At 39.2% G+C, this 18,594-nt stretch overlaps 1 protein-coding gene across 2 annotated transcripts in view; it reads right to left on the bottom strand.

Annotated features, from left to right (window-relative positions):
* The window catches only part of sh3gl3a (SH3-domain GRB2-like 3a), a 49,488-nt gene extending 33,749 nt beyond the window's left edge, over positions 1–15,739 (bottom strand). For both annotated transcript variants that reach the window (XM_076726413.1, XM_076726325.1), the window contains exon 1: positions 15,541–15,739. In XM_076726413.1, the coding sequence (XP_076582528.1) occupies positions 15,541–15,585 (45 nt within the window). In that variant the 5' untranslated portion in view covers positions 15,586–15,739. The remainder of the gene's footprint in view (positions 1–15,540) is intronic.
* Between the last annotated feature and the right edge of the window lie 2,855 nt (positions 15,740–18,594).

Raw genomic sequence — 18,594 nt, 5'->3', positions numbered from 1 at the left:
ACAAGAAATCTGCTAAACTATTAAGTCCTTCTCTTTTATCTCACATTAATACTGAGATAAAGCCATTTTTCTTGCAAAGCTCATTAAACAATTTGACATGCATTACAAAATCATCTAACCTCTTCGAAGAGATCTGACTTAAGATTTCAAGCCTAATCAGAAAGTTTGGATTTAGAGAAAGCAAGGTCAATTTATTGTTTTGCATGGCGTTAATACTGGCTCACACCTATTACTGTGGCGATAATGTTCTGCACAGTCTTAGCCTGACAGTGAGGTGGATATTGTCAGAAATTAGTCTGGAAAAGTTAAGAGGGATTCAAGGTTAGATGGAGAGCGCTGTGTGTCTCCAAGGAATGCAGAAGTTCCAAAGAAAGTGAAAAACAAGAGCGTGATGCTCTACCTGTTTGGTGTTCTGTGACTCAGTGCCAGTCTGTCACAGATCAGACGTTCTCAGCTAAGATATGCTATTGATTGAAGGCATGAAGTCAGATCATGAGGTCTACTGGAAAAAAACAATGTGGAATCTCAAGGAGGTGAACCACTGGCCTGCACACACATAAACAAGAATTTGTTGTGGGATTAGCAGGACCATTTTGTTTTACTATGTCTTCCAAAGGAGCAGTATTGCAGAGGCAAAGTGGAGGGGACAGAACGGCCCTAACTAATGCCGTGAGAGAGAGGTGTGTGTAGTGGATATTAGACACTGTACACACCTTTTTGAATTTTGTAATTATTTTTTACTTCAAGATTTGACAGGAGAGTCAGACACCTGTTGATGTTCTGAGCACGAGTCTGTCTGTTCATTGGTGGATGGAATGGGTTGGAAACCAAAAGATTTCCGGCTGGGTTTAGAAAATAAGCTTAATGATATTTTGAAACAGTATTACAGCCAGTCTGTATGGTACAACCTCATATCCAATTAGCAGATGTTGAAACTGAGAAATGTCATTGTTTTCGAAAAATTATATCCTCATTTAAAATTTGGTGCCAGCAACACTTTTCAAAGAACAATTTTTAACAACATTGTGTAAGTGTTTGGGAACTTAGGAGACCAACTGCTGTAATTTGAAAGTGAAATGTTTTCCCAGTCTTGCTTAATGATGTACGTGAAAATATTCTGCCTCGACACTCTGTTTTCCCCGCTGCTTCTCTGATGTCTGCCCTCTCTCTTGCTCCTGTCTCAATTCTGAATTAAGGGTTTATTTTGACAAAGGCAGAGATGGTGGTGATTGTTGGAACACTGAAAAGACAGTTTTGATGACTTTTATTTTGTTAAAAGTTAAGTGTGGTTTACAGTGATGGAATCACTGTTTGTGTGAAAGGAGTCTGGTGGCTTTGGTCAGAGCCATACAGTGTCTGTTTCTGTTAACCAAAAAGGATCTTACTCTTATTATTATTGCGAATGTCCATCTCTGCAGGGATCCTTTCCATAATGTTGTCAGACATTTAGAATAACAATATGAGCCTGTGAGTGGCAAAGACAAACACTTTCAGTAGACAAACTTTGACGGTGCACATACGCCGGGAGGGATTGCATTGCTGCCCATTATGTGGTCAGCAACTGTGGTGCCCCTGCTCAGTACTGGACCAATTTCAAAAATTGCTATCCCATTAACCAGTAAGACACAAAAACATGGGAAAATAGGGTCTGTGAAAACAGATATTATTTGATGAAATTTCTCTGGACCCCAGACATTGAAATCTTCTAGGACACATGGATTGGCAGGGCCCCTGGAAACCCTGCTGCACAATGCCACACATTTCAACACATTTGTAACAAATTTTGGTTACTGAACAATGCTTTTGAACAATGTTTAACCTTATAGATTATTATAGAATTTTTCTGAGAGTTTTCTGAGTGTTTTCTTATTTTTAGACTGGTCAGCTAGTTAACTAGCCAGCTATTCAATTTTTGCTGCATCATCAAGAAAATTAGTTGTTCTGTAAATTCCTATTTGTTAGTATAATTTAAGAGAGGGCTGAAGATAAGCAATATTATCTTGGCATATACGTACATGTATTCAGTAATACAATTCAATACTCATCAAACAAAAGCAAATCTTCTCCCTCCTCAGTATTGGTACAAAATCTACGATGCTCATCTAACAGATCTGTAAGCTGAAAAGCGTGAGACGTCCTTGGCTACATAACACAGTGAAAAGAGCCACACAGTTATCTACCAGACAACACTGTCAATGCATGTGTGTGTGTTTGTATCTGTGTGTGTATCATGCTGGGTTTATATGAAACCATAGCATTCACAGTCGTGTGTGTGTGTGTGTGTGTGTGTGTGTGTGTGTGTGTGTGTGTGTGTGTGTGTGGAGGGGGAGTACTCAGGGTTGTTGAACTGTGGGTGGAACCTTCCTCATGTGTTCAAGTTACAGTGTATGCAGGAAGGAAGAGGCAGCAGGCAGTCTAGCAGACATTGTATTGTGTATGTTTCCTTTTACGCTAGGCAGGCAGATGTATCCAACCCCAGCCTACAAACTCATACCACTGCTCTGTTTCAGGGTATCAAAGCCATTGCCAGCTGTTGCAGGAGAATCACCTCCTGAGAAGCTGGAAGTGAGTTAACAAGGCTGTCTACTGAAAACAGACAATTACTGTAGATGATGAACAAGAAAATCAAATCGTCTCTTCTCAAAGAAAAAGAAACACATGGCGTGACATTATTGGATTCATCCTCTTTTATCATGCCTGGGTTAAACCTGCCATTCAAGGTAACTGCCTCATCAGAGGCCTGTCCAGAGCGCGGACACGCTCGTCCATTACTATCCCTTGTGTCGTTCGCTGGTCAGCCCTGGCCAGATGATAATGATTTTTTACATATAAACATAATCTAGAGATTTTTGATATTCAAATTTGTTTTTTGAAATACCTGTGACCATTTTGCAGTGTAACAATAAACTTCTCAGTGCTCTCTCTGGTGGTGTGTAAAAAGTGTGTGTTTTTGCTAACAGCAGAAGTGCTCTGGCCAGGGCGAGCTTCCCTCCCATCAGCAGTCAAGATTCTGGCATCCTCGCAACTATCGCCACATTCAAACTGGGTGCCTTATATTTTGGCCTGACTTTTAGATGTTTGTGGTTGACATCCGTCGGTCTGTGATTTTACATGGATCACATTAATAATTTACTCTTGTTGGGAAGCTTTTATTGCATTTATAGTACCCTTACTAGTTTTTGTCACCCTGAGTAACATTATCTTCACTTCTCCTGGCTTCCCTCTGCTTTGCTTGGTGTATCTCCACAGCAATACAGGGCAAGCAAGCTAGCCAGTTAGCTGAACACTTTGAGAGGCTAATTTTCAAACAGGCAGACATTAAAAGGCTCCAATAAATACACTTAAAATCAACTAAATCAACTAGACAGTGCAACATGATGAAATACAGAAAGATAATTGAGTTATTGTGCTGCATGAACTTGACAGTGGAGAGGATAAGCGCAAAGAGGAGGTCTTGGAAACAAATCTGTGATTTCAAAATAAAATTTCACAGGGTGATATCTCCAGCCCCTGCCCCTACTGAGCTCCGTAGCTGCTCCTCATTTCTGTTGCAGGTGAGAGGCGTCAGGGAACATAAGCTGCTACGAGCTAAACTGTCAGCGGTCAAGTTGCATTGTGGGTAATGTGCCTGCCTGGTTTTGACAAAGAAAAACTGCCATTCATGGCAATGTCAGTTAATGCAGTCTGACAACTACTAAATGATACTGCTAACAGTTCTCCAGTTAGCTGCAGCGCTAACACTAGCTTCACAGACTGATAGGTAGGATAGAACATGGGATGCTTAAACGTTTAACTGAAGGATTCTGACATGGAAACTGACGTGGTTGAAAAAGGCCGCCTCCTGCCGTACTGCTAAAAACCTGCAGAAACACGGAGTGTGTGGTCCTACAATCTGTTTTGATCAGCTCACAGAGACAACATGAACCAGAAAACAGCCAAAAGTTTTGTTTCACTCTTATTGAATATGTTACTTTGTTACTTATAGAATAACAGCATGCTACAGCTGATGAAACCTGCCAACAAAGTTTGTCCTTTCAACCAGTGGCAGATTAAAATGGGAAGCCTATTACCTATTAAATGTTAGATTTTGCTCGAGAAAAGAGGGAGCTACAAACCAAAAGATATACTATGATATTAATCAGAGCTGAACAGATTCAAGTATTTCACTAACTTGGACATGGATCCACAAAAGAAACTGCTGTTGGACCCCATTCCGTACCCATAATCCTCATTTCCCCTGTATTTCTGTCTTTCCTGAACATGAACAGTAACTTTTCTCTCAGGACCTCTGAACCACAAATAAAGAAGTTCTGTCTGCCACAATCTGTATTTGATGCCATCTGCAATTTCATTTGGAAAATTTTAATTCCCAATTGTTTATTTCTGCAAATGTTTGGCTTTTTCAGTGTGATGAAGACATAAGCTACCATTTCCATACTGTTCAGAGCTTTCCATAAGCAATAAACTACTCATCAAAGTCCAGCCTGCTACTTTAGCATATTCATTTTTGATTCCACTAAAATAGTTTTAACAAGTTGCGATTTGCTATGCACGTACATTTTCTGACCAGGAAAACTTTCCTGTGTCTCAGTCCAGATTCACTCTAATCCTCTGGAGCTTCTTCTGCCCTTGAAGCATAGCATGCTGTGTAATTACCATCCTGCAACATTATCCTCCACAGTTGATGCAGTAAACTGTCAGACTTCTTAACAGACCCTGATAACACACCCAGATTCCAGTGTGTACTGTCTCCAACCAGGACATCCCAACTGTGAGTCCCCAAGTTAAAGCCTCTGAGGCCAGGACAGACCAGTATTCCTCAGACCTCTGGATTATCAAAACTCTGCTGTTCTTTTTTGAGTCTCACACTGGTCAGATCTATGGGACAATATCTATCTACATAAGTGTACGTTGATATTTCATGAATAATACAGTTATAGTGTCAAATTTTATTTGGCACTGGTAATTAAAAATAATGTTTACAGAGTGATAAGACTCATATCAAATCATGCATAAATAGTAGGTTTTCCACCACACACTATGACATACTCTGTGAGGTAATTCGCAATAAAATTCCTTGTAAAGAACATGTTGTGTACAAATAAAAAAATAATATTTTTTTTCTTACACATGAAAGCACTAGAAAACCTGTAACATTCTGGACCCCACCATAGAAACAAGGTGTTTTCTTAGTGGAAAGAGAAGGTACTGATATCACATTTCACTGTTTCCACCATTAGCACGCCCTGTTTCTGTATATCACATATCAGCTGCTGTTCATGTGGAGGGCTCTCATTTTATACAACCTACATAAATAGGCTGATCCACATCACAATGAAGCTGCACACAATGATGATGCGCTACTGAAATGTTAATGAGTTGAGAAGCAGTCAGACCACCAGGCAACTGTGGCTTTGTCCCTGCATCACTCCATCATTAAAGATGGATGGAGTCTTTTCACAGAGGTGTCAGCTGTCTCTACCCAGCAGCATTTTGTTTCTATTGCAGACTGCAGGCATACACAGGTTATTGTGAAAGATAAGTGATGTTGGAGGTGAGCATGGACATGACATCACACAAGTTCTGTACCCTGACCTGAGATAAGACTTAAGCAGTGTTTCCTCTAGGATTTCTTTCAGCAGCGGGGGCAGGCTCTCCAGGGAGCCGTGGTGCTTGACACTTGACTGCAGATTTTACTTTTACAACCTATTTATTCAATGGCCAGTTGAAAATTGCTTTTTAAAGGCTAAATGTAAAAATAAAAAAAAAATAATAAAACACTAAAATTAAATTAAGGCCCAATTAACTTAAGGTACCGATATGTTACGTAACATTAGCTGGCCATCAGTGTTTTGCAAATGTCTAACTTGTAAAATCTATTATGAGTTATCTTAAGCTAACAAGTCCACCTTTGCTCCGGTAAGTCGCTGTCCTACTTTCCAAGACAACACTCCTCTGACTCTCTGACCTGGTGCCTGGGCGCTTGACGTGATGTCACTTTCAAGGCTGCATTCACTGATACAAGTAACAGTTACAAGTTTAGCAGTGCATCTCACTCAAATGAAGTGGAAATCACAGTTGAGGACGTAGAAATTGGGCAATTTCAGGTTTTGATGACACTGCCTCCCATTTGTGTATGTGAGACATCAGAGTCAAACTCAACTGACAATTGACTGTATCTGTACTGTGCAAAGTCCACAGTACAGCTGTCAACAAATATTCTAAATTTTAATATATCACAGCATTGTGAAAAAAATCCAGACATTCGATTCTGAGACTTAATATTCAATAGTGGAAAAAGAAGCAGCAAGGCCGTGTGGGCTGCACTGTATGCACTGCGTGGCAGACAGGCGTCATGAAACCAGAGTTTCTGTTGAAGTCTGGCATGTCTAAATCTTTCCAATCATATTGTCCGGTGCAAATAATTCCTGAGTTACAGTTGCAGTCAAAATGATTCAACCCCCACTGCATATTAGGCTTATTGGCAAAATATGCAATTTCTCATCTGTTTTGCAGTTTTCTGCTTCATACAATTCAGTCAATCAATCCTGATGTAGACAGCAATAAACAATGCACACATCTAAAATTCTAAAATCCATCTTGACACTGTGCACATGCACACACTCACAAACAGCCAGAAATTATATTCCACTGTTTTCCCCTTAGCCCATTTCCAATAATAGTGGAAAAAGATTCAGATATGGAAAATAAACAGGGAGTGACAGTGTTTCCCCTCCCAGTTATCTTCTGCTGGTTGACAGAGATTACACATCTGGTCTCAGTCCCGGTCACAGTCCCGTTTTCACTTCAGGAAGCAGGTGAAATACATACCAAAACAATATTTTTCACATACATGACACACACCTGCTCCTAAAAACAAACCTTTTGTTTTGCAGGGGCCATAAGTCTGATTGATACAGTCTGGCTGTTATTTTCAGTTCTTTTCAGCCATTGTGTTTCCAGGAGCAGGAAACCACTGTGGGTAACAGAAACGTTAGAAAAGCTGTGAATTGTTTTCCAGCCTTGGCTTTAACTGCTCATTACTGCATGATTCAGGGAACAACAACCGCAAGATCAAAAAGATACCAGGGAAAAACAGGTTGAAAATACTGTATGTGTGTGTTTACATATGAAATCACTGCCCACGTGTGCAGTGAATAAAAAGTAACATTTCCATGTTAGAGAACTGACCTCCATGCTATCTGATGAAGCACTGATGGGGGGGCGGGGGGGGGGGGGGGAATCACACACCACAACAATGAGGAGACAGACACAAACAGTAAGCAGCAGGCTGACATTTAGCGCACGCACATGGGAATAACTACACAAGTAATCAGATCATCAGGTAAATAATGACATTCATATTCATAAGTCCAGATGCCCAACATAAGATTTCCTCTCAGCTGTGAGGGGACAGAACAGTGATCCTCTGAGTCAGATCTATGATTCACCCAGATGCTGGTCTAAGGTCATCACCAACGTCAGCATTCTCTATCGAGTTAGATAACTGATGGTATTTGGTATCGGAATTTCACTGACACACATAACAATATGACAGTTATAACCTAAGGCAAGTGGAAGCATTTCTACTGGGTATGAGCCAGCGATGAGAGGAATTTCAAGAAAACATGTGACCAATATTGTGATTTCAATCTGTAAATACTCACATTTTTTTATTAGATTCTTTATTTTACGTAGCAGCAAAAAACAAAAAACGAAAACAAAAAAAACAACAACACATAAAATACCAGACCTGAATTTAAGCTAGGCCAATGTTCCTGACATCCCCAGTTTTAGTATGTTTTGTCATATTTTAGTAAGAGGCCTCCCTGTTTCCACATTACTACAGCATCATGTCATACTCTTGCTGATGTCTGGTTTCGTTGTCTTCATGCTTCTCTAAAATAATGATGGATTTATTTACTAATTATTTGCAGTCACTTTAACTTTTCAGTTTATCAATCCCTGTTGAGCCTCTGTCAGTGGCACTCAATACCCTCTGCAAAGATGTCATACATTAAGAGCTTTCCAGCAGCTCAAAGTGCACAATCCCTCAATTTCTTGGCAAGTATGTATTTTTAAATATTGCAAGAAGTGTTGACTTTAGTATTGACAGCAGCTTTACAGCAATCTCAAAAAACTGAAGTAGAGTGAATTACAACAGCAGTACAGTCTGATGTTATTGCTGTTGTACTGATTGGATTTAGTGCTGTGGAAAACATTTTGTTGAATTCATCATGTAAATACAGGTAATTCCACAATTCTATGAATTAAACTTCAGGCCAGTATTTGTGGTCCACAGAGTACGATAAGCTTCTTCTGGATTCGATACTATCATGGCACTTGGGTGCCAATTCAATATGTATTATGACTGAGATTTTTGTTAGCTTTTTCAACAATAGATCATGGGGAAAGGCTAATGATGACACTTCATATCATGAGTCATACTTCCAAAAACACTGCAAATTACATGTCAGTTAGTCTTCCTATTCATATTGCATATAAAACTGGCTAATAAAATGCTTCTTGAAGTAAACTGCTAGACTGAGATGTTCCTGCTCATCAAGCTCGTGCCATAAGAAAATAATAAACAGAATATTGTATTAGGCCAAAATGAACTGAGCCCCCATAAAGTGCATGCAGCACAAATGTGAGACTTTAAATTAACACCCTTCACTGATTCACATGTGAAATCTAACTTGAAAACTGTTGTTTCAAAACCCTGAACTTCACTGCATAAAACAGTGGGAAATAAATGTACAGCAGAATGACTGTATGCCAGAATGAATACAAAAAATATATTTTACTACCACTAGAAGGAGGTTAATGTATTCTTTCAAATATTTTCAGTTATATTGCTATTCTATGGGAAACACTAATAAACACATTATCCACCCTAGACACAGTCCATTTACCCTGCTGCCATCTGGCAAGTGATACCACTGCACTGCAAAGCAGCTTCTCTCTTCTGGCTGGCTCGTACACTCATCCTCTGTACTCCAAAAGTAAACAAATGGAACATGGACATGGAACTTTGCACTGATATTGCACATTCAATTAAATGTACAAAGCTATGAAAAGTGAAGTAACTAACTTGAGGATGAAAAAGCACTGTGATCACTGAGGTTGGCAGCAATGGTAACATTACTGTAGAGCTGACAGGAAGTATGAAACATATACGTCACGCTATCCTGAGCAAGTAGAGAACTGAAATAACCTGTGTGCGTTGCATGAGGGGGCTACAAATGACAGTTCATTGTACAATTGTGTTGTAAAATCACAATAAAGGAAGCTCGGTAACTTGATTGTTGAGGTTCTCCCACACTTCCATCTTCCAAATAAGCCACTCAGAGAGGAGTCAACTTACGGGTAAACTTGACTAATGTTTTAAAGGTAAATTGACCAATTTGCCCAGAATTCTGAAGGAATACCATCAGTGGAACACTTGACAACACTCAATAATATTTAGATATCATCCTGACATTCAAAAGTGGCTTTATAGGTATTGCAACACAATTATGGTAAAAATGGAAAACTGCTGGTGAGTCACATCTGACAACGTTTTGAAATCAGACTGACACCTTTGGGTGTCAGTCTGATTTCAAAACGTTGTTGTCAGAACGTTTTGTCAGAACGTTTTTTGTCAGAACGTTTTTGGGTGTCTCCAAAAAAATGAATGGGTGCCAACTAAAACTTTCAATTACAGTGTCTCAAATCATGATTTCAATGATGAGGCTTTCTGACTTTCAACTCATTTTGTCCAACCGTCAAAGTCCACATTTGAGAAAGCACCTAGTCCATAAAAATCCCAATAGACTTGCAACCATGCGCTCACATATTGAAGTTTTCAGCCCTGAATTGTGTCTCTCAGACAATCTATTCTCTCTATGACTTTGAGAAACTGAATACTTTATAATCATTTCAATATTTAGATTTAAATGTGATGATGTATAACTTTAATATAAGTGGAAACCAGAGCTAAGGCTTGACAGTGCTCTTTACTAATTCCTAAAACAGACTGTATTTCACAACTGCGTCGAGCAGAGCTACTTAAAGGTAACATGTAATCGACAGCATTTATGGAGTGAGTCTGAAATGAGTTGCCTGCGAGGAACCAAAACATCATAGAGTGAATCATACTAGAAAAAGACCAATAAATCAGCAAGGTCACCTTAATGGCCATTATTAGCCTACTGCAGATATATCTATATCAGTGTATATGTCAGACAATAAGGAAAATTGCAGCACAGAAATACCAAAACAGTACTGGGGTGATTTAGAAATTGCGTCACCATGACATGGTTTATCCACCAGAGACCAATGACAACTAGAATTTTCAACTGCAAAATGTCCCACTCAGTGTGCATCTTGATTCCAAAATCACAATGAGTGACACTTTTCAAATTACACAGTAATTTGATCTTATATATAAAATACTTATTAGCCAATAGCCACTTAAGTGTTCCACTTGTAATGTTTTTTTGTGGCAGGCCACCATGGCAGAATCCTTGCCTCCTTGGCAAAACGAAATCATCGAAGCGAAACAAAACATTCTGTGATCATCTGATTCACTTCCTCAACACATCAGCGGCGCAACTTGTTTGTTATTCTTCCTGCACATATTTTGCGTCTCCAGATCCACAGCTCCAAAGCATAGTTGGGAAATGTTAAGTTTTGGTTACTTTACTTAAGCCTGGCTCATAGCTGGTACCTAACATTTCAATACCACTAATATATATATATATATATATGTAAACAAAACTAACATTTCTTTTGTAAGATATGTAACGATACCAAAAACTCACGGTATGATAATACCTAGATAAAAAGTCCATGATACGATATTTATTGCAAAATCAAAAAAAGAAAGTTTGATGAAAAAATGCCCTTTACTAATAAATTTGTGTGTACAGCATGTTTTATTCATATAATATTGGTTTTTGACTTAAAGTGCTTCTGCTTTCCTTCTTTCATAAAATAAAAGTAGCCAGCCATGACCTAAGTATGTGCAAAAAAATTGCCATTAATTGTCTTTGGCAATGAATGATTGAACCATGTACAATTTCAAAACAAAAAAACTACAGCAGTCCTTTCATAAAATAATTAAAAGAGCTGTTCGATCAGGTGACCACATCCATGATCAGTACTGGCAGGTTTACCAGTCTCTGTTTGGTGGTTGGCTCAGCTGTGGCAGTTGAATTGCAGTGAAAAAAAATGTTGCTCCACACCTCACTTGATCAAGCACACAGCTGGTGTGGCCTACGTTCAAATCCGCTTATGAAGCAAGGTTTAAAGTGTGTACAAAACACTTTATGTGTGGGGACAGTCTGACCCCCTCACCGCTACATCCATATTCCCTACATTGTCTGTAAGACAGCAATATCACGATGATTGTTTTTATTCTTCATGTCGAACTCCAACTCCAAAACAGCAGATTTCAAAAACCTCAGCTATGTTGAGTCCAGTGTGCAACTGGAAAAGAGGCTGCGTCTAAAGGACTTCTTCTTTCCCATTCGCTGGTCATAACATGAGCTGTGACTGTAATAAAGCTCTGAGTAGATTGTGAAGTCCACCCATCTGTGGTTATTGAGATGCAGTCTGCTTCTTTGAGGCTCTGTGTGACGTTTTTGTCTCTTTGTACAGAGCAGCTATCACTGTACGACTAAATTGTTGGAATTGTATACTTTGGCTCCAGCATGTTTACTAACGTCTGAAATCCATCGTTGTTGACTACAGAAAACAGCCTTAAAACTTTGACTATATATTCACCATTGCATCGTGTTATTTCTTCAGCCCTCTGACTGTTATGGGGAAGTGGAGCTGTTGGCTCTGTTGGCCTGGCTGAAGCTTTTTCTCACAGTATTGTATTATCCGGACTATGAGTCGCATCAGTCAAAAAATGTGTCATGAAGAGGAAAAAAACATATATAAGTCGCACTGGACTATAAGTTGCATTTATTTAGAAATTTATTTCATAAAATCCAAGACCAAGAACTGACATTTAATCTGGAAAGGCAAATTATTCAACTACACAATAGCACACAGAACAACAGGCTGAATAGGTGTCCAGTATGTTAACGTAACACGTTAACAGTTATTCAGCTACACAATAGCATAAAGAACATACCTGGGAGGCTGAACAAGCTAAATTAACATAGCAAGCTAGCGAATCCAACAAGCAAGTTATCGGTAAGCAAGTTCACCAAGCTGCCGATCTCATTCCACATCGCTTTATTTACTCATGTTGGCACGAGGTGGTGATTCCTGTATGCATTTGAATCTGAGCTCATTTCACATTAAAACAACAAATTTATGCGCATGATTCTATCAAAGTACCTCCAGAATTTTGTGAGTGGCCCCCCAATTTTGTTTTTTACTTCCCTACATTGATTACAAGTGAATGTATTGCACTGAAAATGTTACTTATGTAAACTAAGTAAATAAAATCAGAAAAATGCAATTAAAGTATTAAAAGTACTGCAGAAAAACGTCCAATGAGTGTTATATAATTATATATTACTCATGTATTAAAAGGGATATATTATGAAAAACTCACCTTTTCAGTGTTTGAGCAGATACATTTGGGTATGTGTAACCCACAATCTGTGAAATAAGACAACCCACTCAGCTTTTCATGGGTTATCTAGGTCAGAAAACAATTTCAGGTCATTGGCCCACCCCTTGTGGGAAGCAGGATTGTATTTTTGTAGTCTTGGATGAGTTGGAGCTCATTTTGTATGGGAATTTTCATCATGGATTGATCTAGTGATTGTCTCCATTGTTAGGTTTGTAAAAATTCTACAAAAAAGTGAGAAATGTCATCACAAATAATCAGAGCCCAATGTGACAGCCTCACTGTGCCTGTTTGGTCAACCAAGAGCCCAAACCTCAAAATGATTACAAAGAAATTATATGTATTACAATAATTAAAAAGGAAAGGCAGCAAATCCTCACAAATCCCCAGTAACATTGCCCCCACAGCAACCCTGCTGTTTCAAAGAAAACATTGCACTTGAAATGTTGAGTAAAACCTCCTCTAGAGGCAGTGTTTGGTTTGTCCGATCTGGGCTACTGTGCACACACGGTGGTGTAACATTGCTGACTCTGTAAAAGGGGACCTGCTCCCTCTGTAGAAATAAATGGCTCATTCTAAGATAACAAAAATAAACAATTCTTATGTGTGGATGAATATACACTACTAAAACATAACTATAAAAATTAACCCAAATCCTCCAAATTGGACCTTTTACAACTTGACTTGCCTGAACCAGACTGGTACTGCCAGATATGAGACTCAAACCAAGCTCAAGGCAAGGATATGTTTTGCTTTTTTCATTCAACACAGATCATTAGCTTACCAAGCTATTGCGAACCCTTGATTCCACTCTGTCTCTTTCTATTCCAATCAGGTTTCTACATGTCACACATTGATGCAGTTTTTTGGCACTAACCCTAACCCTAACCTAAACCTAACCCATATGTTAAGGGAACACCTAAAAGATGGCTAGCAATCCTTTGAGGAAAATCTCATTCCAAACTCCACCCTAACCTAACGGTGTTGGCTGGCTTACTTTACCAGCAAAGGTTTTTAAAAAGATTCAAACTATATGCTTAAGACATTTCTGAATCATTTAGATCCATTGCTCATTTAGAGAAACAGATGATCCACCGAGCAGCGTTTGTTTCCAAAGCCATGTTATCTAAATGTTAGAACTGGTTCACGGTTACTCACAGCCGCCCACCATTGTGTATTTTGGTGGCAGGAGGCTGTTGGAATAATAGGACAATTCTAAATGGGATTTTATGAGTAACATCTAAGCGTGTTTAAGAGTGGCGGATGCATGCCCAGATTTGTACAACCTCTGTTCATGCAGTTGTGATTATAACCATCTTGGGTCAATGCTTCTGAAGGCTAATTAGAATCTAAATGACGACTGTAATACTGCCAGTCAGTAGTAAACATGTTGGATGTTAACTTTTACAACATAGCTAGGTACATAGCAGGATACATACTAGGTTATTTTTATTTTCAATGATTGGCATTTTCACTTGTCTACAACAGAACACATCTTGTAATGCTGTTTCTGTAGTTCCTCTCACATATTGTGGTTCATTCCATGATGTTTTTGTTTGCAGTGATGTTAAACATGTCTTCTGTCTCTTCACGCATTGAAATCTGAAAGGATGCAGTAAAGTCACTGTTGATAGGGGACACACACCGTTTTCTCCTGAAGAATGCTGCACTGTAAACAACAAATCTGTCATGATTTAGCAGAAGAACATTACCTGTTAGCACACAATGGGCAGCAGAGTCTCGCAAAGCTAGCAGCTAATGGCACTATAGAGCTAAAAGAGCGAAAAGCTAACGGAGCCAATGGATTTACAATTAACGTACTCGAGGCAAATTTCGGACCAAAGCATAAATGAAGGAAGAATTTCACAAACATTGGGGTTCCCATAGGAATGAACAGACTCCTGGTTGACTGGCATAGCTTCATAGTTTTTTTGTGTCAGTAATTCTGTAGAATATACAGAGGACGCCCACTCGTGTTCAATGCAAGGGGATTTGTTTCTTTATGGAAGGATAGAGACGCCACTGCGAACATGGGAGAGAAGCTGATGTCCGTCTGTCCTCATTCTGTCAAACTCAGTGTGCACAAGGACTCACATACACACACATAGATATGTGGAGACGAGGCATGAGTTTCTGCTAAGAGGAACATGAAGCTTTAAACAGTGAACTGAAGTTTAATGTGACGACAGAAGTTTATAGGAAATATGTACTGAAGTACGTCAGCTGAGTACAGTTTGGAGGTAAAAGTACTTTGAGTTTGGAGTTAACTTTACAGACACGTCACACCAGCGTAAACATGATAAGAATGTTCTGTCAGAGGTGAAAGTAACTTCTGCAATTTACTCCAGTGTTGTATTGAAGTACACAGCTAAGTTACTTATACTTTTATTACAGAAAGTCTGTTATTGACTACAAAATGCTTTAAAAACAATACGTCAAGAAGAACTGACCATTATAGATGATATTAACAAGGGAAAGAAACAATAATTGATTTTTGGGACGGCTAAAATACCTTTCGGGACGGTGATGAAGTCAGTCTGGAACTCAATTTCTCCCAACAACGACAACGAGGTTTCAAACGTCATAACAGTACTTCCAGGTGAATAATTTACACGTCAGTAAGAATGCCGAAATATCCACTGGTTTTAAATGTTTCGTAAACCCTGTCAAATCAACCAATGAATGCATGTTTGCCTATTTACAAGAAATAATTTAATTTTGTCTTCTTCTTCTTTTTTTTTTTCTCAAGGAAGTTGTGCATGCGGTCGTACCTGTACTAAACGATCTGAATTTTAAAAAAGCCCCGAAGCAGAGTCTGTATTGGCACCACAATCCACCACAGTTACATGCACCTTTTTAAAGTTGGCTACTTTTCATGTTATTAAATCAACTGAAGCCCAACAACGCAAGCTGCAAACACTGTCCAAACAACTGTTATGAACGAGCAGTAAGAGGCGTATCCATACCTGACTGGCTTTGTGGAACTGTTTCTTCAGCCCGGCCACAGACATCTTCGACAAACGTGTAACGCTTCACCTCTGGAAAAAGTGTTCCGTAAGACACCGAAAAACACTGGAAAAATCTACGTGACAGTACAGAATCAGACAGACTACTTCACAACACCGCAGTCATCGGTCAACACCGTGCTAGATTGCAGCAAGACCTGAGTTGGGTCAAGCTCAGGCAACAAAGGTTGACTGAACCGGAAATTGTTTTATTTTCTTCAAAATAAAAGTCACTTAAAGGCTGATTTGAAGTGAATTGGCGTCTGTCATTTCTTAACTTTTTATTATTATTATTATTATTACTTTTCATACATAATGAACATTAATAGAGTCAGTGAAGGCGAAATTTCACTGTTACAACTTCGGGTCTCTTAGTACTCTTTATACAATAAGTATTAATTTTGCTAACATTGTGATGGTTTTTGAGACCAGTCTACTTTTTCTACTTTTATTCACAGATAGTTGAATTGTTAAAATATGGTAAGGATTTTCCTCCTCCACAGTATCTGACCACCATCAGGATGTTCATTTAGTTCCTTGACATTTTTTTTGAAAAGTGAAATGGGTACACCATTCACAGCACTAATGTATCCAACAGCAACCTCAAATGCATTGTTAGACGGTCTGAAGGCTCTTAGCTGCACGTACATATTTACACCAGTAAGCATAGGTGGGGTTCTTTAGTCTAATTGATCTAATTCGAGGCCTACATAAAGTTGATTCTTTATTTAACTACAGAATACAAAATCATTTTATATATCTGTCAAGCAGGGCCGTCGCAGGGGGGTGCGAGGCCCTGCTCTTTGACATGGATGCGGAAATTGGACATGAAGAACAGTCACACGGACACAGCTATTCTAGTTCTACTGCACGCATAATCCCGCTGCAATACGTTTTTATCAAGTGGAATAATACAGCACAGTCATACACATCGTTTCAGCTATGACTTTTTGCTACTTATTTCAAAGAGGGGAAAAATCAACGGTGCAACGAGTAGCTTTACATCAAGTCAGCTCAGTCACTATATTTTTGGCATCTTGACATTTTAAAGAAGCTAGGACACTTTTCATTCATAGCATACGTTCATTTTCATTACAACTATACACAACATATTTACTGCACTGTAACTCTAACAAATGAGATGGACTCACCATGCATAAATTGCGCAGAAACTGATCATGTCAGGGTCACTTTCATTGCCTTCTTGGCCGTAAACTCAGCAATAAGATCTTCTTAATCCAGTCTGGCTGCAATGTCCTTTTCAACTGATAGCAGGGCAAGCCCACACAGTCTGTCCTGTGACATGGAGGTGCGCAAATAGTTAGTTAATTAGTTAATTAGCTTCAACTTTGAAAAGCTTCGCTCGCCCGATGTCACCGTTACTGGAAATGCCAATAGGATCCTGAACGCAATCTCATATTTAGGGACAGTTCCTTCAATCCCTTTGAGGTATCTAAGTGTTTTAAGTGCTGTTGTTGTTCCCTTTGGGTTAATCTCTGGAAGTATCCTCAACTCCGCGAAGAGGTCCGGTACATTTATATCCTGAGATTCGGACGTGCTCAGAGCATCACTCAGTCTTGTGCAATGTCTTTGTCTTTTTATTTATTTGTTTGTTTTAATGTGACCTTGACAGAGACAGACAAAATCATATGACCAATGTAATTATTAATAAAAAACAAAAAAAAACAAAACAAAAAACAGCAGGATTGCAGGCGCGAGGCCCCCTAGTGGCGCGAGGCCCTGTTCCGTTGCACAGTTCGCACAGTCCATGCGACGGCTCTGTCACGATCACTACACTCCTCACGGTGTTACCAGACTGGGCGACATTGGCCAGTCGCGGTTTTATTTTGAAGGTTGAAGTCGGAAGTTGAAGTTGCGAGGTATTGCCTGTGTGATTGAGTGGCGGAGGAGAAGAGGGCTTCCTGAATTGCAGGGATGTCGCCACTTCTCAAACCCCATTGGCTGACAGCCGCCCGTGCGGAGGAAACCACGGAATAGAGAAATGATGATTTACAAGGTAGAGAAAATATCTTGGCAGAGTAAACTCTGAGTATTACGGCAGTAAACTCAATGAAGAAGTCAAAATATTACGAGAGTAAATTTCTCGTAAAATTTCGAGGAACGATAGAGATAATGTCCAGGAAATTACCAGCAACGAGCAAGGCGGGTAAGAGGACAGTGAAATAGCACCCTAAACCTGCCGCTCATCATCTACTCATCAGTCAGTCAGGTTACTTTAGTTAATCATCATGTCATTTAACGAATGCGGTTTTGCTCGTTGAGTAAACGCAGGTTTACGGTTTTGTCGCTCATCAGTCCAGATGCCTTCCTGTCATGTAAGTTACTACAATGGGCTACAATGGAAAGGTGGTGTGTGAGTTATGGCAGATTTCTTTTGAACCAACAGCCATATGTCATTATGCAACATTTTGTTTAAAGGCTGCAGTCCTTTACCATGACTCACCTCTACACAGGTTGATCAGCAGGGATGTTCAGTTTGTCCCTCTGTCTCCCCTCCTCAGGCCAGGGGATCCTAGAAGCAGCAGCTGTTTTATTAGGAGTGCAAGTAATTTTCCTCTGGATACTCAGTTTAACCTTTAGGCCCTACATATAATCTAATTATAACATTGTGGCCTTTAGAGGAGGCTTTAAGGGAGGCTTCACTTAATGAAAAAGTAAAAACAAACAAACAAACAAACAAAAAGCTGTTTCCAAATATCTGGGCTACAAATGATACTGAGACGATGCATCCAAATTCTTTGTTTTTTTTCATAAAATGAAGTCATTTTCAGTCTTTCTGGTACACATCACTCTACGTTACAGTTTTCATAATTCTTTCTTGTTTATTCTTGTCATCTGCAAGTCTTTGGTTTACTCAGTTTAGATGGTCCTCCCGTTTATTTTACCCACAGGGCCACGAGAAATTCTCAGATAGTGTGACTTTATTTAGACGTCAAGGTGACTCTGAAGAAACAATCAATTGGAGCAAAAGAAGTCTGTTCTGAATTTAAGACG

This window comes from Chaetodon auriga, chromosome 1 (genome assembly GCF_051107435.1).
Source record: "Chaetodon auriga isolate fChaAug3 chromosome 1, fChaAug3.hap1, whole genome shotgun sequence".
Classification (NCBI taxonomy): Eukaryota; Metazoa; Chordata; class Actinopteri; order Chaetodontiformes; family Chaetodontidae; genus Chaetodon; species Chaetodon auriga.
This window is presented reverse-complemented; position numbering and strand designations above follow the sequence as displayed.